Genomic DNA, 24,061 nt, shown 5'->3' with positions numbered 1-24,061 from the left:
ATAATTTTCTTTTCTTGTGGTATCTTTATCTAGCTTTGGTATGAGGGTGATGTTGTCCTCATAGACTGAGTTAGGGAGCATTCTCTCCTCTTCAACTTTTTGGAAGAATTTTAGTAAGATTGGTGTTAATTCTTCTTGGAATGTTTGTTAGAATTCACCTGTGAAGCCTTCTGGCTCTGGGCTTTTCTTTGTTGGGAGGTTTTTGATTCCTGATTCAATCTTTTTACTAGTAATTGGTTTGTTGAGATCTTTTATTTCTTCTTGAGTCAGTGTAGGTAGTTTGTTTCTAGGAATTTGTCCATTTCATATAAGTTGTCTAATTTATTGTCACACAGTTACTCATAGTATACTCTTATGGTCTTTTTTTTTTTATTAAATTCAGTTTTATTGAAATACATTCACACACCATACAATCATCCATGGTATACAATCCACTGTCCACAGTATGATAACATAGTGCGTTCATCACCACAATCTATCTCTGAACATTTTCCTTACATCAGAAAGAACCAGAACAAGAATTTTAAAAAGTGAAAAAAGAACACCCAAATCAACCCCCCATCCCACCCCATTTGTCCTTTAGTTTTTATCCCCATTTTTCTACTCATCCATACACTAGATAAAGGGGGTGTGATCCACAAGGTCTTCACAATCACACTGTCACCCCTTGTAATCTACATTATTATATAATTGTCTTCAGGAGTCCAGACTGCTGGGTTGGAGTTTGGTAGTTTCAGGTATTTACTTCTAGCTATTCCAATACATTAAAACCTAAGAAGTGTTATCTATATAGTGCATAAGAATGTCCACCAGAGTGACCTCTCGACTCCATTTGAAATCTCTCAGCCACTGAAACTATTTTGTCTCATTTTGCATCCCCCTTTTGGTCAAGAAGATACTCTCAGTCCCATGATGCCGGGTCCACATTCATCCCCGGGAGTCATATTCTGCATTGCCAGGGAGATTTACACCCCTGGGAGTCGGGTCTCATGTAGGGGGGAGGGCAGCGAGTTCACCTGTCAAGATGGCTCAGTTAGAGAGAGAGAGGGCCACATCTGAGCAACAAAGAGGTACTCAGGGGGAGACTCTTAGGCACAACTGTATGCAAGTTTAGACTCTCCTTTGCAGTATCGAGCTTCATAAGGGCAAGTCCCATGATCGAGGGCTCAGCACATCAAACCGCCAGTCCCAATATTTGTGACAACATCAACACCAGTCCAGGTGAGGATGTCCAACACATCCGCACCTTCCCCCAGATCCTCGGGGCTGGGGAGGGGGAGACTGTAAATATATTTTTTATTATCTGCCCAAATTACTCTGGGATGTGTCACTATTTCACTCCAGCCTATACTAACGTACCATATCTCACTTCCTATTCAAAGTTCCATGCAATTGTGGTGTTTGAACAAATCGACTGTAGAGTTGTACCGTTTAGAAAATTTAGATCCTGTACCAAATAGGTATGTATTCCCTTGGTCTCATATGGAAGTTGAACTTTTAAAACACAATCAGTTTCAACCTTTACCCTTTGGCCTGGCTTGCCCTGGTCTTAACCAGACCTGCTTCATTCATATCACTAATTGAAGTCTGGGCTCTTTTTCAGCCCTTTTTTTTTTTTTTAACAGTGGCTGTATGCACTAATACTGACATTCATATCTGCCGAGCTCTAGCTCTGAGTTTCACGTGTCTCAGAGATATGCATTGTTCCAGAGACCAATCAGGTTATATGCTAGGGGATCAGCATCTCAAAGTTTAGAGATAGGCCTTACAATTCAGGGATAGAGTTAACTGCTGTAAGAGCTTACAATCTAGGGACTATTACAATTACTATGTCCACGTTAGGCTATGTTCTAAGATTCAATTCTGAGTTTACATATTGTAGTTAGTCCATATTGGTGAGGCATTAAAGTGTTTGCCTTTATTTCTGGTGTACTTCACTCAAATACTGTGTACAGGATCCATTCACCTTGTGTGTCTCACAGCTTCACTCCTTCTTGTAGTTGCTCAATGTTCCACTGTATGTGTACACCACAGTACACCATTCCATTCTTCAGTCAATGTATCCTTAGGTCATCTGCACCCTTTGCAAATCATGATTACTGCCTCCTTATGGTCCTTTTTATTTCAGTGAGGTCAGCAGTAATTTCTTCCTTTTCATTTTTGATTGTAGTCATTTGTGTCCTCTTTTTTCTTCATCAGTCTAGCTAAAGGTTTGCTCATTTTATTGATCTTTTCAGAGAACCAACTTTTGGTTTTGTTGATTCTCCCTATTGTCTTTTTACTCTCTATTTCATGTTTCTTTACTCTAATCTTTGTTATTTCCTTCCTTTTGCTCAATTTGGGCTTAATTTGCTCTTCTTTTTCTAATTCTTCCATTTTTAGGACTAAGTCTCTTTTTTTAAATCTTTTTTCTCTCTTTTTTTTTTTTTTTTTTTTTTTTTTGTAAGCATTTAGAGTTGTAAATTTCCCTTCCTTTCAGCACTGCCTTTGTCTCATCCCATAAGTTTTGGTATACTGTATTTTAATTTCCATGGCATCAAGATATTTCCCAGTTTCCCTTGTGACTTTACCTTTGTCCATGGCAGATTGGAACAACGGCCATCCTCAGGGCCAGGCCCCAGCAATCCGAAGTAGCTCATCAGAACGGTGATCAGTGATTGGCCCATGCCAACCTCAGATCTTGGGAAAGTGGATTTTTATGTCCTTTTCTGGTACCAGAAAGCTATACCAGGGGCCATATCTCACTTCTATTTGCTACAGGAATGGGATTGAGTGATGGTAACTGCCACTTGGACAGAGCAATTTCCTAGTGTTTACCGTAATTTACCAGCCTCATCCTCCTCTTCTTCCTTGAATGCTGTACAGTGTTTTACTGAACTCCAGAATGTCAAAATAGTTGATTCAGACAGTTCCTCCTGTTTAATAGCTGTTCTGGTGGAGGGACTGATTCCTGGAGCTTCCTATTCTGCCATCTTTCCACAATCCTCTCAGTTCCCACCCAGTGCAGTTTTTTATGGAGGAAAATAATATTTCTATATATAGTATGAAAACAATGTGTGTCTTTGTCAAAATAATATAATAAAACAATTTTGCTCATTTACATTACCTATGTGGGCCCCATAAGAATTTGAGTCTACTAAAGTGCTCTTCTGTTGCTCTGAGCACAGCCTCAAATTACAGCAGAGTAAAAATCATCATCATCAAGGAAAAGGTTGATGAGATACATAAAGATAAGACAGGATATAAAGCTTCTCAGAAGTATTCCTATCAAAAATAGTTAAAATAAGAAACTTTGGGTGTAAAAATTGAAACGTATCAAACTGCCAATATTTAACAATTTTTTACCCACAAAATGGCTATTTAACATGAGTTAATCTACTATAAAGCAGTAAGCTTCTGCTACTTGGACATTTCACTTATATGGCATTCCTTCTTTCCCAATAATATCAAATAAATGAGGCAGTGCTTTACCTGAGTTAATGAAATTCACCATATAGTGAGGAATAATTACAAATATTATATGAATCTTATAAAAGCCATTAAAAAATACAATATATGCTCCGTTGTAGTCTGAAATGTAGCTTATGTTCATGGATGCAGTAATATACTCAGAATGAAATGATTGAACTTATTTTGCAGTTGGTAAGCCCTTCTTTATGAGAGTTTAGTAGCATTGCAAATCTACTAATACTCTGGGCCATAATGCTTTCTCTGGAGAGGCTTACTTTATTTGGCATCTGAGAAAATATGTTCTAGAAATTAACTATATTGTACTTACTGCCTTTTAGGGCTTGCTTTTATAAGAGAGCATAAGCTGAAGCTTCAATAAATGCAAAGAACTTAAATAAAAACTTTTGGGGATGCAAGTTTATTTTAAATCTTTAATTTTTTGGATGTCTAAGTAGTTCTTCCAAGTAATATGTTTAGGGCACATATATAATTTTTAAGCACATAGTGGTAACTATATGTTGCATGCATATCTAAAAAAAGTGAAATTTAATAATTAGTAGATAAAGAACTGTGTTATCTGATACTCTTTTGTTAAACTGTTTTCTTGAACCTATAAAATTTCAGAGAACTAAAATGTTTAAATTCTGCTTTTTAACTTTTAAAACTATTATCACCAAGGATAAATTGCATTTCTTAAAGTAATAATAGTTTGTGTATAGCAGTATATATAAATATTCATGATATTACTGATTTGGGAGAACTATCAATCATAGACTGTTTTCTTGAAGACATCTCTCTGGACCTAAAAGAATAGTTGGCTCTATTTAATGATTGTTACATATATTATGGGTAGATGATGGAGTGAGGTAAATGGAAGCACAATACTATTTCATCAAGATTTGCTATAATTAAACATAGTTGAATTCTCTTACTAACAGACACACTGGAACAAGTCATGTTAATACATTTATTTTTGTAAAAATAATCTCTTTACTGAAAATACCCTTCTGCATAAAATACCAGGCATTTACTGGTATTTTATTTTCAAATATCTTGAAATAAAAATATTTAGCGGGTGTGAGATGTTAGTCAAATCAGAAAAAGTATCTCAAATATGTTGTGAAGATTCAAATTATAGAAACTGTTCCTTGAGAATATGTTGAGAATTTTCAAGCATCTGGGATTTAATTTCAAGTATTTTATTACTCAAGAGGTAAATACAGTGCTCTTCTTGATAAAGAAGTTAAAGTCCACCCCAGTATATACAACTTATGTTTTAAAAATAGTCTGTTCACCCATATGGACTAACCTAAATTTAGGTTCTGTAGAACAGAATTACAGTACAGGAACCAGAATAAGTAAAAAATACAATTGATTAATTTTTAGGTTTAATTATATTTTCCTTACCCTTGGTGCCAAGTTGTTCTGCTTTTCCTCTGCCTTTCATTTTTGCTTTTAACAGTCAGGGTATGTAACACATACACATGTAAAGAGACTAGCCTTTCCTTTAATTATATACTTCATTCAACCACAAAGGAAGCAATTTTTAACAAATGCCTAAAACTGGGAACAATTAAGAAAGACCATAGATTTCCCATGTGCTTTCTTTCTCACCAGTTAAAATGGCTATAAACCCCATAAATTTATTTATTTTCTCTCCCTCCCAAAATCTTACTAAAATGATATTAAAAAAAAAAAAAAAAAAAAAAAAAAGCTTTTAAAAAGACAGAGTAGGAAAGGAGATAAGAGAAGATGGGAGATTTCAACACATTTTTAGAAAACAAATCAGAAAGAGGACTGGTAACTGTCTTAGCAAAGCAAAATAACTCATAACCTAAATATAACCTAGATGCCTTTAGAGAGGGAGCCAGTGAGAAATGAGCTTGTTGGCCCTACAGATCTTCTGCAAAGCTGAGCCTTTAGAGGCATCAGGTACCCTAGAAACTCAGGGTGACATGACTAAAGATGCTTAGATGACCAGTCATAGAGAAGTGCTTTCCACCTAAAAGAGTGATATGAAAACAAACAAACAGAAAATTGAGGCCCAGAGGAAACAGAGATAATGCAGATAGCAGAAGAAAACATAAACTATAAATATTATCCTCAGGGATAAGGGAAAAAAGTGTATCCTTGAAGAAAAAAGAACAGCTTGCTATGAAAGAAAGAAGGATGAGTTTCCAGATTGAATGGGCCCACCAAATGTCCAGCACCATGAATGAAAATAGATCTACATCAAGGCATGTCATCATGAAATTTGAGGTTGCCAAGGATAAAAAAGGAGATCTAAAAGTTATCCAGGGTAAAAAAGACAAGAGCCATGCTACAGATCAAAAATAAGAATGACTTAAAAGCAATAAGGGAAGCTAGAAGAAAATGAAACAATGCCTTCAAAATTCTGAGAAGAAATGGTTTTCAACTTAGAATCCTATATATACTTCCCGACTATGAATTAAGTGTGAAAATTAAATAAAGATGCCTTCAGACATTTAAGGGCTCATATTTTATCTCCCATAAAACTCTTGAGAGGATGTGATTCATCACAAAAGTGAATAAACCATGATGGGGAAGACATGGGATCCAAACAAGCGCTGAAAAGGGAAGTCCTAGGATGTCTGTGCACCAATCCCAAACCACAGAAGAAGGTTCTAGAAGGAGGCTTACCATATCTTAGCAAAGGTATTTCTCAGTGTTGGGATGTACAGTAATTTTTAAATTTCTTCTTTTGTTCCTCCCTTTATGATGTAATTTTTGCATTTAGTTTGTGCTGTTTTTACAAAATCAATAGTCATTGTTTGAAAAAAAAATTTAGAAGATATCATGGGGGAACTGAATAAAGTTATGTAAATTTGACTGCTAAGTACATTCAGTGAGTACAGAAGTACAGATATTTCCGGAATATCTCGCAACTAAACTAATGTTTATTAACTGAGACATATTCATATTTTCTACTGGTGTGATTCTTTCACCTGGGCATTGTTGAGAATCTTTTTGTTGTTTTTGTGGTTGTTTTTGCTAAAGGGAATAACTGAGTTGTTCATGTACATAGATTTCTGTATCAGTTAAGATTCTTTAGTTGCAAGTAACTGAAATCAACAGAGGCTATTTTAAGTGAAGAAAAAAAAAAAGAAAACAGAAACAAAGAAATATACTGGAAAAAAATGGGGAACCTCCCCCAGATGGGTCAGTTCCAGTTGTGTTTCTTCCTAAGTCATCCCAGGCAGGATACAGAAATCTGTGAATGAGTATGTTTGATCAAGTTCGGGACACCTACACATCCCCAGTCTGGAGAAGGCATGGAACCTTTGATTACAGTCCCCAAACTGCAGCTTATGGAAAGGAAAATTGAGGATTTTTTACTAGAAGATAGGAATGGATGCCAGGCAGATTAAAACTACTAATACCCCTCTATCTTTACCTCACTTTAAACTTGCAGTTAAGTCAGCTTCTCTCCCACTCAGTATGCCACTAGAGGAATTAGTTGATTTAGTTTCTTTATCAGATCTGTCCCTTCATTCTTTTCAAAGTAATTACAAGCTGCTTCTTCCCTGTCTCACGACACTGATTATTAGCTAAAGCTAATTCATCAGCTGCATATAGGTGAAACACCTTTAGCTATCTTTCAGGAAAAGCTTAGTAAATTTTTTGTCATTCTCCAATCTGAGAAATGTTCCCCTTGTAAGTAAAAGTTTATTAGATGCTGTGAGAGGTCTTTGAGTTCAGCCATTTTCTGTCCCAACTATAATTAGAAAGCTAGACAAATTATATCAACTCCGAGGGAAAAAATCCACACACATACTCTTTTTAATAAATCCAATTTACTCTATTTGCTTGGTATTAACAACTGTTAATGTTATGTGCAAATTCCCTTCCTTCCTCTCTGAAAAGGACTATATAACTACAGCCGGTACATACAAATGGATAGTTAATTACTTGGCACAGAGGATTATGTGATTCATCATTGCAATGTGGAAGCGAATGTTGCCAATTGTCAGCTTTTTCCAAACTACATTGTGGTATATGGTTTATGTCCCAATCAATGATGGCAAAGCTCCAGAAAGAAATACTACCTAGATGTCAGGGACTCATTAAACTGATTAGTCTGTAGTCTTTCATCAGTAATTGCCAAACCTGGCTGTGTATCAAAATCGCTTGGTGACATTAAAAAAATAAGAGAGACACATCATCCTGCTATCCACCCCCAGACCCACTGAATTGAAATTTTTTGAGTTGGGGCAGGGACAGATTCAGGATTTTACAGAGACTGAGGCTTATACAAACTGGGGGCTCCCTTTAAGAAAATGAGTACAAAATTATTTTATTTTTACAGATTTTACAAAAATATATGACCATGTAAACACATTTTTAGGACTCAGGTCCTTGTAAAGGATCCATGCAATTGGGAGACCCTGAAGCTTAATCTTTATGAGCTTTAAGGTAAATCTACCCCTGGGGTAGGGCCTAGGGATAAATATGTATTTGTGTGTTTGTGTGTATATATGTGTGTACACATGTGCATGTGTACTTGTGCACATGGTTTAAAGTCCCAGGTGAGAAGATTCAGAACTGGGACTCTCCCTTCTGTAGCATCTATACTACTTGCTCTGGGCATGTCATTTATTTTTTCTTTTTTCAGTGTCATTCCTTTCCCTCTCATTACTTTCTCCTGTGCTCTTTCTTTTTCCACTTTCCATTCCTTTGTTTGTTTGTTTCCTAATTTTCATTAGTCCCTAGCACTGCCAGTGATCCACATAAGCCCTATTACTGGCTTTTGGGGTTGAAGTAGTCATTGGATTTTGTGAAAGACAGGCACGTATTAGAGAGCAAACCGACAATAGAATGGAGCTGTTGATATGAAGATAATGGAGAAAATTGAAAACAGAAAAAGAATAGAGAAACTTGAGTGTTCTCCACATTTTAATCCATTTCACCACTAAACTCTGAGACTTCAAATTGAAATGCTTTGAATTCCATGTTTTCATTTCCTTTTCCCTTCATATGGCAGAAATGCCCATAAGCAAAAATTATTGCAAGTATCTAGGCTAATCCGTGCTACAGACATCAGTTCCTGAGTGTTCTGCTCTGGTTACAGCTTGGGAGAAATAACTGAGTTACATTCTCTGATTTTAGTTTTAGCTTGTAAACAGCTTTATGCTTTTTTCATATGATTTCATTTGATTTTAGGTATTGAATTTTGGTACCAGTAAATGTGTTTATTTGTTTGCCTTGAGGAGCACTTGGGTCAGAGAGAAAATTCAACATATTAAATGTCAAGGTCTTGGCTTTACTCTGGTGAAATTAAGTGATCTGTTCAGTAGTACATTTTAAAAAAACTGATTTTTACTTCCTTTGTAAAAGTAAAACATGCCTAGCATAGAAACTTTTTTACATATAGAAACATACCAGGAAAAATATGTATTACTTTTGCTCTCCCAAAGCAGATAACTGTAGTCATCATGGTGACAGACATGTTGTAGCTTCTCAACAGATAGTTTTTAGAACAAAAGAATGAGTATGTGTGAACTCTAGAGAACACAAACAAGACCCCATTCAAGGTTTTTTCCCCCTAAGTGCTTATTATTGTGAGATCTAAGCTGCACATGTAAAAATGAATATATTTTGAAGTAAAGGCTCTGTGCTAGACAACAACAACACAGAGCTGCAGAAAGGTGTTCTTTGCCCTTCTCAGTAGAGTTTATATCCAGTAGAAGAAACCAATATATTCATATCAACAGAAGGGCACTTAGACACATAAGGATACAAAGAGCAGCTATATAAAATTCCATATAGGAAATTTCTTTCAAATATAAGTGCCAAGAAAAGATTTCTTTTCTTTTGACATCCTTGGCTCCTCTATTTGTTCCCCACTACACATCCAAGCTGTCAGCACATACTGTTGGCTCTACCTTTAAAATGTATCCAGAATTCACTCTCTTCTCTTCATCTCTCTCATGCTACTCTGGGCCATGCCACAATCACTTCTTGCCTGGTTAATTGTGGTAGCCTCCTAATTGCTCTCTCTTCTTCTGTTCTTGCCTCCTTACAATCTATTCTCAGCCCTGAAACCAAAACACTCCTGCATTCACTCCTTTGCCCCACAACCTCCAGTGGCTTCCCATCTAATTTAGAGTGAAAGCCAATCTCTTTAAAATGTCCTACCAGATGATTTTGTCCACCCCTTTTTCTGCTGTCACCGTGATTTCATCTCAGCTACTCTATCCTTTACTTCTTTTCTGATTCTAGAACAAACCAACAACCTTCCCACCTCATGCCCTTTGCACTTGCTTTCCTCTGGCTAGAACGCTCTTCCCTTAGATATATGCTTGGCTTGCTCCCTAGCTCTCTCACGTCCTTGGTCAAATGTCACCTTTTCTATGATGCCTTCCCTGATCACCCTAATTTCATTGCAAAACTCCCACCCCTGCTCCCTGCTTAATTTTTCTCCAAAGCATTATCATCATTTAGCAGACTGTATATTCTAATCACTTATTTATTTGTATCTAGAATGTCAGCTCCTTGAGAGTGGGGATTAGCTCTCTCTATCCATAGCCCCTAAAACATTATCTTGGTCCATAGTAGGTACTCAAATTAGTATTTGTTAAATATAAGAAGAGATTATCTATTTACTCTGCTGACATTATCCCCACATGTTCTTTCCTCTTCCTAGTGTTTCCTTCTCTTCAGCATCAAGCTTGTTTTACGGTGTTTATCAATCAGCCTGACCGCACAAACATATGCAGTCACTATCTTTGGCATATCTTAAGTGGTCACTGAAACTGCATCCTACTCTTTTGCACACTGGGTCAGATATTTTATATATGGCACTTGCGTGAAACTGATGATCTGTCTTCACTGTGGTCTGGAAAATTCAGTTCAGAAAGGTGGACAAGCCAGGTATATAAGAGAGACACTAGTATACTTTTCCATATCTATGAACCAGCATGTTTAAGCCCAGAGTTCACTTCTCATTAAGTGAGAAAATCTAATATGATGTTAGGATTCTGAAAGGATGCATAATTCTTTGATAAGTAATATATGTATTTATGCAGACTGTAATAAAAAAAGAATCATTGAACCAGGGACTGTAATTTCTTGGCTGATGTTAGAGTGGTAATGCTTTTTTTCCTTCCTCATCCTGAATTCTAAACTTTAATAGGAGGGATTGTCAGGGGAATCTAACATTCCACTCAAAGAGCTGGTTACCAAACATGATGCCACTGAAAACCAAAGCAGTGGGTTAGATTCCTGTTAAATGTAGGTTAGTTCTAAATATGCCCCTTGTTCATTATACTTTTGGAAGTCACATAATCTGAAATAGTTTCTAATTCATGATCAGATTTGTGTCTTTCTGCTTGTAAAATCAAAAGGAATAAGATGGGATAAAGGGGAAAAAATACTCCTTTCTCCAGATGTTTTAGAGGCCTTTAAAAAAAAAAAAATCCTTTTCTTGAACTTTTCTACCAACTTGTTTATCTCACAGGAAAGAAAGCAGATGGTGCCTATAAATAATGCTTGTATTTCCATTTTAGGATGTATAGGGCAGAAGAGCCTCTCCCCAGAAAGGTCAAGGGCCACAGCCAGCTTTCTCCCTTTAGGAGTCAGACAATACTTGTGTGTTGCTATTCTGAACTCAGTAAGCACAGTTATGTAAAATGAATGCCTCCACTTGCAAAGTTTGCACTCTCTAATGTTAAACACAATTGTTGGGCAACCCTTTTTATTATATTTATTTTTCACCTGATTTTCAGAGACTCAGAATTCCTAAATAAAGCTTATTACACAGTCTGAAATTTCTATAAATAACTGAGCATTTGAAAAGTTTTCTATAACCTTTTTTTCCTGAATTTACTTTCTTATTTCAAGTTTCATGTCTCCAAAGGGTAGACTAAGTTTCTTTTATTGGCACTTTCCTTCAGATGACATGGAAATTTATCTGTTGGTTAGAAATCTGTTTTTGTTTTTTTTTTTTTGCCATAGTCTAATAATAGAAGAATTCCTTTGCACCTTCCCTTCTTTGTCAATTTAATTTAATAGATAATCACTGAAAACTTGTAAGGAGAGAGTCAATTAGGGAAAAAGTATATGGCACTGTGGAAAGTTACACAATATCATTCATCCTTAGGGAAATGGGAATTAAAGCCCACAATGAGGTACCAACACACACCCACTAGAATGGCTATAATCAAAGTAACAGACAGACAACACCAAGTATTAGCAAGGATGTGGAGACACTGGAACCCTGCTCCATTGCTAGTAGGAATGTAAAATGGTACAGCCACTAGGGAAAACGTTTTGGCAGTTTCTTATAAAGTTAAACATGCAGTTGCCATGCATTTCATCAATCCCACTCATAGGTATTTACTAAAGTGGAATGAAAACATATGTCTGCGCAAACACTTGTATGCTTATGTTCCTAGCAGCATTATTCATAATGGCCAAAAAAACAGAAAACGCCCAAATGCCCATCTACAGGAGAATGGAATATGAACAACATGTGAATAAGCAAAGTACCATGTATATGTAATGATGTGGGTGACTCTAAAAATTGAAGAGAGCAAAAAACCCAGGAACAGAGTATTTGGTATTTGATTCTGTTTATATAAAGCTCAAAAATAGAAACACTAACTCGTGGTGATTGTAGGTCAGGATAGCGGTTATCCTTGTTAGAAGGATAGCAGTGACTGGTGTGGGGGGCAACGAGGGTTTCAGACGTGCTGGTCACATTCTTTTTCTCATTCTAGATTCTGTTACTCAGTTATGTTAACTTTGTTAAAATTCATCAGGCTGCACCCTTAGGATTTGTGCAATTTTCTGCATGCATGTTATACTTCAAAACGAGTCATTAAAATCATAATCAATGAGTGACACTTGATTTCAGAAATTCAGAGGTCCTAAATAAAGCATACTCCATCCACATTTGCTCCTTCAAAGACTTTACAATCTAATGAGAAGACCAACATGTTGATAAATAACTCTAATATGCTGCATGAGAGATATAAAATAAGTGCAATGTAGTGAAGGAAAATATTTGCAAAAGAGAGCAAACTTGGAAAAATATCATGGGTATGGTCAGTGTTGGGTTTCCTAGAAAATAATAAGAAGAATATAATAATAAATAAAAATTGAAGGAAAGGATATAAAGTAGAAATAAAGATGAAAGTACTAGATTTTTCTGTAAAAATTCACTACTGATTGAGAGGCAAAATTGTTTTAAAATATCATAACACATTGTACATAGGCTATTTATGTCCTTTACAAATAAGTGTATTCTTTTGTTTTTAGTTGACTGACTTTGAAGGTTATTCGGTTCCAGTGGGCCTCAGTCCTTGGCTGCACGTTGGGATCACAGGAGCTTTAGTAGCTTCTCCTCAATCAGAATCTCCAGGGGTGGAAATCGGGCGTCTGTGCTTGCAGGAGGCACCTGTGAGTCTCCGGAATAGCCAGGCTTGGGAACCACTGCTGTAGTCTCTGTGGGGATGGAAAGAGCCTTTGCAGAGACGGTGAACACAACAACAAATGTCTCTGAGTGTGTCATTTCTTTGTTTTTGAAGCTTCTGTGGCTTCCATAAAGAAGAACACTTTTCATATTTATCTCTTTGGAACTGTGCCAAGAAATTTCTTTACAAATGACTTTTATCCAGGTATTACATGAAAGATGGTAATCCTACTGTTAAATTTTAATGCTAATTCTTTCAAGCACTGGGACATTTCTTCTGATTTTATTATAGGTATAAAGATACACAGTGGAAGACAGAACTGGAAAGGACAAAATGGCACATGCAGGTCACTTGTTAGTGTACTTGTGTAACTAATAGATGAGATCTTGCTCCCTTGAGAAAAAAAAATATATTTTTAGTCCTAACATTTGTATGTCAGATATTTCAGTATGAAAAGAATACCTGTTTCACTTAGAAAATTCCAGTCATTTACTTAGTTTATTCATTTGTTAACTATTCTTGGCTTATCCATGTGTTTTTTACTCTGTTTTGAAAAAATTTTAGAATTACAGAAAAGTTGCAAAAATATTAGTACTCTGGACTACCCTTAATAATAACAGCCTACATAACCTTAGTACAATTATGAAAACCAGGAAATTAACATTGAAACAACAATATTAACCTAACTACAGATCTTATTTGAATTTCACCATTTTATCCCCTACTTTCTTTGTTCTAGAGTTCAATCCAGGATCCCACATTGTATCTAGTTGTCATGTCTCCCTAAATTCCTCCAATCTGTGATAGTTCCTCATTCTTTTCCTTGTAGTCCATGACCTTGACCTGTTTGATGAGTACTGATGGATAATTTTGAAGAATATTTCTCAATTGGGTTTGTGTGATGTTTTCTAATGAGTGTTATTCATTTTAACAAGAATAACACAGAACTGATCAAGGACATGCAATGTCTAGATTTGTTATTTCTGGTGATGCTAACCTTGATCACTTGGTTAAGGTGGTGGGTGCCAGCTCGGTTTCTCCAATGTAAATTTACATTTTTTTCCTTTGAAATTGATGCATATCTTTGACAGTATCTTCACTGTGGTCTTTGCCTGATGATGTATTTGTATTTTCCTCATTCTTTCCGCATTACAGAATGCAGAATTCTATACTGCATTCTTCTATAAGGAAGAGCTGACCCTCATTTTCTATTTATTTAGTAATTGGTTTTTTTGTTTTTATTTACTCAATTATTTATTTACTTGTGAATACTTATTTTATGTTATGAATTATAATCCAAGATTCTCATTGTTTATCTTGATGCTCAAATGGTTCCAGTTTTGGCCATTGGCAACCTCTTCTGATTGGCCCCCATGTCATTTTGACTTGCCCCCATCCTTTTTTAAGCATTTCTTTATATTCTGACATCACAAGATGTTCCAGAATCATCATCTTGTATTTTCCCTGCCCCAGTCCTGGAACCAACCACTTCCTTAAGAAGCCCTGATTCCTTTCATTGGAGACTAGTAATTTAGAAACCAAGATGTGGGTGCTAGTAGTTCCCTGCTACTGGATTGTCATTGCTCCCAGGCAGCAGAAAACGATAGGAAATATACGTATGTGCACTAAACCATGCATACACATGCACCATCACATTTTCTCTCTCTCTCTTAAAACCCATGTGTTCTGATTCCAATTCAATACCACAAGGTTTATTATAGCCTCCCCCCTTTTCTTATCTTAACTTCTTTTTCCTACGGTGAAAAGGCTGACCCTCATTATTTACAATTCTGGATTAAACATAAAGTAGTTGTTGAATTGCTAACTCATGCCCCTGGGAGAAATAGATTTACTAACTGGAGTGAAGTGTTAGCTCATGGCAATTTTAATTTTTCACCTTCAGTATCCAGTCAAAATAATGTTTTCCAAAGCTACTTAAATTCATTCTTTTTGTTGTCATCTTGTTCTGTGTGGTTATATTACTCATCTGGGTTATGCTGTTCATTTGTGATACAATTAGGTTCATTTGTTATTGTTTATATTCCACTTTGCACCCCACCCCAACACCATCTTTGTTGGTTTTAATTGTTTATTTTGGGAGGTATGTGAAACATTAATAAGGTTCAGAGAGTCAATGCTATACAGAAAGGGATAATCCAAGAAGTGTCTCCCCCGCCGCTGCCCCTCCCCCCACATTCCATGCCCCCTTCTTCCCACCCCTTTCTCACCCACCCTCTGGAGATAAGCAGTCTGTACTTGCTGGTTTATTCTTTCTGTTCTTCTTTGCACAAGTGGGCAGATACATGTGTATTTTCTTATATTCCCTCTGTCATATATGAAAGGTGGTAGCATACCATATATACTGTTTTGTACTTTACTTTTTTCACTTAATGATTTGGAAGGCAATCCAAATCAGTTCTTAGTGATTTACCCCATTCTTTTGTTACAGCTGCATAATATTCCAGTGTGGGGATGTAGTATAGTTTATTCAACCACTCATACAGGTTATTTACATTATTTTGCAGTTACAAACAATGTTCCAATGAATAAACATGTATACATACAAATTTTTACTGTTAGAAGTATATCTTCAGAATTGATTCCTAGAAGTGGATTTTCTTGGTCAAAAGGTATATATGTGTTTTTCTTTAGTATTGCGAAATTTCCCTTGAGAAGGGTTATGTCAATATACATTCCCACCAGCAATGTATAAGAGTGCTTATTTCTCCATGGCCTCACCAACAGAATGTGTTGTCACGCTTTTTTAATTTTTGTCAGTCTGATGGATGAGAAATGCATAATTTATCCCTTTTCACGGCTCAATAAATACCATTGTAATGTACCAACAGCCCCTAATGAAGGTAGTAATCATGCATTACATTTACAGACCTATCAGCCCAGGTGTGGTCTACCAAGTTCACGAGCACTGGTAGAGAGTAGGAAGTTCAGGAACTCTAGCAGGGACACATGACTCAGTACTTATACAATGCTTCATTTGCCCAGATCTTTATTTTCCAAAACTCTTTCAAGTCTTTTTATTTTGTATTGACTGCAACACTGAAGGATAATTTGGGGAGACATCAAATAAATCATTGTATTTATGTAGTCCAAAGTAGTCCTTTACATGTATTATCTCATTTCAACCTCAAACCAACCCTTAAAGTAGGCTGGATATTAGTCAAACATCCCCACTGCCTGGGTGAGAAAGTTCAGAAAAGTTAAATGTCATCCCAAGATCAGACATCTACTAAGTAGTGATGCTGGAATTGAATTTGTGACTATACTACCCTACAGGTTTCACAGCTAGCTCATGACTAAATTTCAAGAGCAGGATATATTTAGAGAGAGGTTAATTATTCGGTATGTATTTTATAATCAAAGGATTCTAGTAGGCCCCCGTTTTTATGGTCATAGCCTCATGATGGCAAGTACTCTGGTTGTTGTAACTCCTGTGCCTAGCCCAATGCCATAAATCATTGAAAAAATTCTTCTGGAATGAATGAATTTTGCCTCTTTCTAATACTTGTTTTTACTTCAACCACAGAAAAACCTCCAGTGCTCCTGCACTCCCACACCTCTTACCACAGGATATTTCCTGAGCCTGACATACTTGCCTTCACCCCTTTGCTTCTCTGGAGACTCCTTTCTCATCTCTCAAGACCTAGGCCAGCTCTTCTGGAAGGCCTCTTGAAATTATTTTCATTAGTTCTTCATTTGCTTATAAAACCATCTCTGAGAACTTATATCATTCATTTTACCATTTTCTGAATAGTGCAGGAGTTTCATGTTCTAGTCTCATGCTTCAGAGAAATCAACCACACACAATCTACCGACCTTGGGCTATCTTGCAACTTGCAATTTGTCATCTTTTGAGATCATAGTTTGAGCACTTTGTATTGAAAGGAATTTCTTTGATGTATCTCATACTTTATTTATCATCGGAGAGCTTCAGGATATCCTATCCAGTGAAGATTATGACAATATCAGAAAGACCAATAATTTTCTTAGGTTTGGGACATCAACAGGATTAACCTGAGATATTGCTCCTACTATGCATAAATGTTATTAACACCATTTCAGCAAACCTTTAATAGCTGCAGATTTTTCTCCCCCTTTGAAAAACTTTAATGCCAAAATAGCCTGTGCAAGGAGAGTATCAAAAAACTGGTGACATGTGAAGAACACACACACACACACACACACACACACACACACACAAAGGAAAAGAAAACATAAAACCTTCCTCTATAATACTTTCTCTGGAAAATCTGGGGTCATAATTACTGTTTTTATAAATATTAAATATTTGGCAACCTGAGAGTGCTTTGATACTAAAATGCATGGGCTTACATTTTCTAGTTGGGGGGGAGACCCCAAACACATAAATTACTGAGGTAGATTGGCAAAGAAATTTTGCCAAGTGTTCTTTTCTGTAAGCTATAAGAGTTAACATTTACTTACATGAGTAATTCACTTTCAACCTATTCAGCACTGGCATATTTTGAAAATTTCATCTGTCTTTAAAGTCACAGAAATCAACTCATGCTATCTTAGAATGGGGCAATAATTAGCAATTTCTCTTTCTTTTTTATTATTTGTGACATTGTTTTCAGGGTTTTCATTCTCAGACCAATGCACCACACACTTATTCTGGCTGGAGTTTTGAAATCTGTTTTTCTGATCAATAAATGTAGAGGTGTGCACATCTGTCAGGTCAGAAGTCTGTAGAAAAGAGATACATTCACCAATTGGTTGCTTTGACAGGATGATGGGTTACGGAGCTTTGCAAGGATGAGTAGTGCACATCTTAGATTATGGGATAAGCATCTGCACTTTAGTAGTGGTACAGTGCTAAATAGTCAGGAAGACTAGAGATGCTGTCATAGTTTTCAGGTGACAGGCTTCATTTTATATGTTAATAGAAGGAAGACTTCTGATACAGTGAGGAAATTCACCATAACAAATGCATTTCCTTTAATGCATTCTAGCATGGTACCAATTAAATTCAACTGTGTATATAATGTAATCTTAATGCCTAACAGTCCTAAGACAGACTAATGTGAAAAATATTATTTACTCTTACATTTTACAGTTCATGGACAGATGGAAAAAATTATGCCAGTCGGTAAAGAAATTCACATCCCGTGTAACACACCTCAAAATGGTGTTTACATGGTTTTTTCTAAAAAGAAAATGATTAAAGTTATCTTAGGTAAATTTTAGTTACCACTTGGGGTTTCTTGTAATGTTATATGTGTAGGTCATTTTAATTTATTCTTTCCACAGATATGAATGTTTGAAAGCACAGTAACCTTATAATGAGTAAAACTGATAAAAGGTTTTGTTCCAATGAAAGGAAAATTATAGAATGATTATTCACTTTGCAGAAGGGTTTGTCATAGGGCAAGCTTCCCTAAAGCATTTCAAATTTAATTTAGTTTACAAAAAATTCATTTACACACAACATTTCAAGAACAAATTTAGTGAGGAAATGAGAGAAATGGTCATAATCAAAAAGAGATCCTTTGCACACCTAACATTTTGCTCACTTGTTTTGTCTCTGCCCCTTTTTGCAGCACTGATTGCCATTGGGCGATACAGCATGACCATAGAGACTGTGGATGTTGGATGGTGTAAAGAAATTACAGATCAAGGAGCCACCCTGATTGCACAGAGCAGCAAGTCTCTGAGATATTTGGGGCTGATGAGATGTGATAAAGTAAGAATTGTGTATTATTTGTTTTCTATATATCAGTAGAGTTAATAGCTTGATATCATATTCTCCCTCTCTTTCTCTCTTCCCCCATCCCCATGTGTGAGTGTGTGTGCAAGTGTGTGTAAACTCTCTAAAAACATGTATTACAGCTATGTATTTTAAGATGCTGGTTTTCTAAACTTATCTGAGATTGTTTTTGCAATCCTCTATTTAATAATGAATTTTACGCTTATGCAGAAAGAAGACGCAATCATATACATAGTTAACTTAGATTTTGGTCTCCTATCAATAAGTCCATGGACCAAAATAAAACAAGGTAGCATGGCAAACTGCAAGGGGCTAACAGTAAAATTCAGTTCTGGGTTCCAAGTTTCCTGTAACAGTAAGGTGGAAAGAACAATGCCAAATTGTTTTGTCACAAGTATACAATTTCAGTGTACAACATCTGTGCGATTTGGCCATTTGGGAACAAGAGAGGTCTAGTGAGATGATGTTATGTGGGAGATTGCCTCTCTCCATCCTTAAGATGCCACTCTTAGCACGTGATGAGAAATGGTCCCAGAGACCTAGCTGAAGGCCCATGGGATTGGCCAGAGACGTGAGCATGAGTTTGGGAAATGGCACCACATTTTACATGGGGACTTTTGAAGACTGAGCGGAAAGGTAATAAAAATCTATATTAAATACCAGGCACTATGCAAGTGCCTCCCCCCATGTTACTGCCACTTTTATTCTCTACAACAGGCCTAAGAAATAGTTATTTGCATTATAAAGGTAAGAAAATGGAGGTTCAGAAAGACCAAGCACTGTAACCCCAGGCCATTCAACCAAGATTTCAACCCACTCTTCAGACTCCATGTCCAATAATCTTGGCACAACCCGAGGTGGTCTCTAGGCATGGTGCCTGCTTCACCCTGGATACTTGCTCAGAAAGTGCTGGCATCTTATCCTAGTTTACACATGTGCACTACTTTTGCAAAAGTGATTAGGGATAAATTTAGCTAAAGAAAGTGAAACGCAATATACATATCTCTCAGAGGGCATGCATTTCCTAAATGCAGCAAATTTGAATGGGTCAAATCCCTTGTGTACGTTGTCATTTTCATTAATTGACCTAGTTCTTCTCTCCACATACTTTAAAACACCAACTTATGCTAGCCCTTTGCAGTTAGTTATGTTTAGAGAGATTGTATTATGTATTTTCAGCCCAGCCTGGAAGGCAGACTTACTTTGTAACTAAGCAACAGCACTGAGACCCTGGGGTTCCAAGTCTCCATCAAATCTCACTACTAACTAACCTAACACTGCTACTAACCCTGTCACTTTAAACTGGCTTCTTTTAAAACAAAGTTAAAGGGTCCACAATAGATGGAGTGCTCTAGAAACACCAAACAATGACAGCAGAGCTCCTCAGTTTCTGCCAGAAGCAATTGCTATCTGAGTGCTATCTAACCAAAGACACCAAAGTGGATGCATTCCAAACATCTTTATGTATCAACAGTCATTCTCGGAAATCACCCTATTTCTAGTCTGTATCTTTAGCATTATTAAAATCAGCTCCACTTTCAGAGATGAATTGTAGAAATTACATGTTCCAGTTAGTACAGAAGATTATTCCAGCCATATTTGCTGACTAGCATTTAGCTGATTTTAGTAAGTTAAGGAATGAGTCCTTCTCTACCCAAATTCAAGTGTAAAAGGGGATAGGGAGGCTTTCTGAGTAGTGGTTTCCCTGAGCTTTTTAGCCCTTTCCTCAGGCAGACTCCACATCATCTTCCTCTACCCCGAGAGCTGTCCTGGGAGCCCCTTGGCTTGAGCACAGGCTCTTTGGCCCTAGCCTGCTGCAGCACAGCTGAGCCCAGCCTGAGAGATTGCTGGGCCCAGTCTTGCCTGGATGGAATCCTCAGGTTCAAGGCAGCTCTGAGCCCAACAGGAGAGGTTCTGTGAGGACAGAAGAAGCTTCCAACCGCACATAGAGTACAAATAAAGCACAGAAAGCCCTGCTTGGTGATTTGAGTAGGATGGAAACCTAGAGTTAAGTAGCTATTCATCTTTCACATTTTGTATTGTTACACATCTCCCGATTTTGGATTGTCATCAAGATTCAAAGAAAGATTTGGGTAGCCAGGAAAAAAACTTAGTAGTTGAGGGCATGGACTCTGGAGCCAGAATTAAGGTTTGAGTCTGGGCTCGGCAGTTACTAGTTGTGTTATCTTGGGAAGTTAGACTCTCAGAGCCTCTGTTTCCTCATTTGTAAAATGGGGTTGATAATAGTAGCTATCTTGTAGAATTGCTGTGTTAACATATATAAAACACTTAGAATAATGTTTGCTGTTTAGAAAATTATCTGTTAGTGATTATTCTTATCAACATCATTAACCTGTGCTGTGATATTTGGATTTCCAAATGAGAAAAAAATTGTATCATCCTACCATCCCATTTTGACAGGAAATTAAAAAGAGTAAAGAAATAAACTCAGATTAGAGATACTGCCTTTGTACTTTTTCTCACCTAAATTTAAAATTGATTATTGTTTTCTATACAAAGATGTCAGTAATCACATTTTCTACAGATGACAAAGGAAAACTAATGCCTCTGTAAGGCATTGTATATCTGGAATCAATCTTACTAACTACCTTACTAAGGCACAGTGATGAAGAAAGATTTGCAATGTAAAAAGAGGGTGAGTGGACAATGTGATTGGGAAAGCCATATGGACCACACTCCCCTTGGTCTAGTTTGTGAATGAATGAGTAGAAAAATGGGGGAAGGAAAAAAAAAGGCACCAAGTGTTCTTTTTTACTTTAATTGTTCTTTTTCACTTTAATTTTTATTCTTATTATTTGTGTGTGTGTGATAATGAAAATGTCAAAAATTAATTTTGGTGATGAACGCACAACTATATAATGGTACTATAAACAATTGAATGTACGCTTTGTTTTGTATGACTGCATGGTATGTGAACATATCTCAATAAAAATGAATTTAAAAAAAGAGGGTGAGTTGAAGATAAGACAGGACAAACAAGTAGGGAAATAAAAAGAAAGTAATAAGTAAAGGAGAGAAATAAGAATAGAAACAGGGAATATTTATGGTTAGGATATAGCGAAAATCCACTATCTCAATTAATTTGGGCTATCCCTCCTCTTCCTGTACCTTACCCAAATCTGTTAACCAACAGTAAACTTACATTGAGTTCTCTTCCCCTTCCCTGCACACCAACTGGAATCAGAACTCAGTGATCTACACGATGAACCACCTGGCAGAAATGTTGCCCCAGGGCTTCCTGGGGTCTGTGTATCCCAGGTCTCCTGTGCTGGGTTCCTGTGGTTCCGAGAAATATCCCAAAGGCTAGTTGTTGTTTTGTTTTGGCTTTTCATGTGCAGTCAATTTAATCTGGGGGCCACTTACATTTACTTTGGAGTCTGTATTTTACCAAACTGATGCTTTTTTTCCTCACTTCAGCTTTTGAGGAATTGCAAAAATAACAAAATGACATTTTATTTGTAGTAGAAGGGTTTTCTTCTCTTTCTCTCTGCTTCCCATTTTAGGTAAACAGAGAACAGACAAAAGGAGTAAGACACATATACTTTGCAGATGAAAGCAACATGTGCTTGCATTATCAGACAATGTGGAAACTAAACCGCAGTAAATTTGTTTGGCTGCAACATTGGCGACTCCTGGGGAATAGTCCTCCAGCCATTCAACAAATGCAGCATTCCCTGTGCAGTTGTAAAAGTTAGGAAGTGCATTAAGAAGCCTCTGTTTGAGAAGCTTTTCCGATTGCTGGGTGGATGAGCATGTTAGAGGCTTTACTTTGGTTTTGAAGCTGACGCCACTTAATCCCCTAAACTTTAGTGCATGGTGAGAACCAGAGAAGAAAACACTGTGTGAGATGGCTTTGATGAATTGGGGTGAGCTTATATTCTTAAAGACTGTTCAAAGACTTACTTGACCTTGGGAATTAGAGTTGACCTGAAATCACCTATCAAGTTAACACACATTTATTTGGTGATGTAGCTAAAACTACTTGTATACTCAATGGAGCTCTCTAATAAGAGCAATATGTTTACTCTGGTTTCCATAATTATGGACATAGAAATTGTTTTCACAGCTTTGAAAACTTTGGACATAGAAACTTTGGACATAGAAATTGTTTTCACAACTTTAGACAATTCTAAATTCTATATAGATCTGTTTCTTCTAATAATATGATATTTCCCTCATTTCTTATAAGGCAGTTTGGACGGAGAACAAAAATGAAGGGGACAAAAAGAATTCGTGGGAAAGCTGTAGGGCAGATGGAAATGCAATGTTCAAGGTTAATGAAAAATATTTGGGGTAACAAGGTTGATGAGAAGGGAGGGAGCACAGTGGTCTGGCATTGGCTGAGAAACCAGACCTCGCCGGAGGCAGCCTGGCTGGTTTGGAAAACAGTGGTGATAAAATGTCGTGGTGGAAACCTTTGCAGTGTGTGTTAATACAGAAGTTTTGGAGACAGAGGGCCTGAATCATGAGCAGCAAATAACATCATAAACGTAGCAATTCTCAAATGCCAAACCTTTGTGAAAAGCAGTTGGATGGAGAAATGCTGGAGCTTTTAAAAGCTCCCTTTCACTTTCTTTCTTTCTTTTTTCTTTTTTTTTAAATTCATGCAGAACTAATTTTATACACTGTTCATTTGATTTGAAAATGCCAGCGTCTGGGGTATCATTAAAGAGCGTTATTGAGGGAGCCACTCTCAGCAAAGCATTTTGCTTAAAGTGCTCGCTGCTTATGTCCTTGCAGACTTATAGAGAGTAAGGAGAAATGTCTACCTCATTTTTCCTAAGTCCACTTCTCCTGCCTTTGCCCTGAGCAGGTAGCTGCCCTTCTGCTGGGAGGTTGCTTCTCCTTTACCAGCAGAGGCGCCTGGAGGGCCTTGGGGGCCACATTACTTAAGGAATAGACATAAATAGATTTTGAAAGGTCCACCCCAGTGTCCTATGACCAAAGCCTCTTGGAATTTCTTTGATTTCTAGTTGACATAAATTAGAATTACACAGGCGTGAAGAGTCCCCCCAGAAAAGATCAGACAGGCTGCTGGGGGAGGAGAGCCGCCTCTGTGTGATCCCATTGATCACCCAGCTGCCTTCAGGCCAGGGTCCTCCATGGGGGCTGACTATTATTGATCCACACCATGAAAATAATGGAATTAATTCATTTCTCATCAAACTGCCACTGCCAAGACCTTTCTCCTCACCTGCCTCAATTCCTGAAGTTCTTGGTTGAGAAGTAAAATATTTGTTTTCTTTTACTAAATGTTACGTTCTTCAGACCATAAGGAATACTGGTTTTCACACAGAGTTCCTTATTTAAATGGTAGAGAGGTTTTATTGAATCAAATTATTGAGAAGCCAATACAGAAAATAAGTAATAGAAACCAGTCTTTTTAAAGCCCAGGACTCTGCTTTACAGCCTT

At 36.9% G+C, this 24,061-nt stretch overlaps 1 protein-coding gene across 1 annotated transcript in view; it reads left to right on the top strand.

The window, feature by feature from the left end:
• The window catches only part of FBXL17 (F-box and leucine rich repeat protein 17), a 564,196-nt gene that overhangs the window by 524,812 nt on the left and 15,323 nt on the right, over positions 1-24,061 (top strand). Inside the window, exon 8 of the mRNA XM_037801526.1 lies at positions 18,461-18,603. Within this exon, the coding sequence (XP_037657454.1) occupies positions 18,461-18,603 (143 nt within the window). The remainder of the gene's footprint in view (positions 1-18,460; positions 18,604-24,061) is intronic.

The sequence above is a fragment of the Choloepus didactylus genome, chromosome 13 (genome assembly GCF_015220235.1).
Source record: "Choloepus didactylus isolate mChoDid1 chromosome 13, mChoDid1.pri, whole genome shotgun sequence".
In the NCBI taxonomy this organism is placed as follows: Eukaryota; Metazoa; Chordata; class Mammalia; order Pilosa; family Megalonychidae; genus Choloepus; species Choloepus didactylus.
The sequence above is the reverse complement of the archived record's forward strand: the minus strand, read 5'-3'. Positions and strand labels throughout refer to the sequence as shown.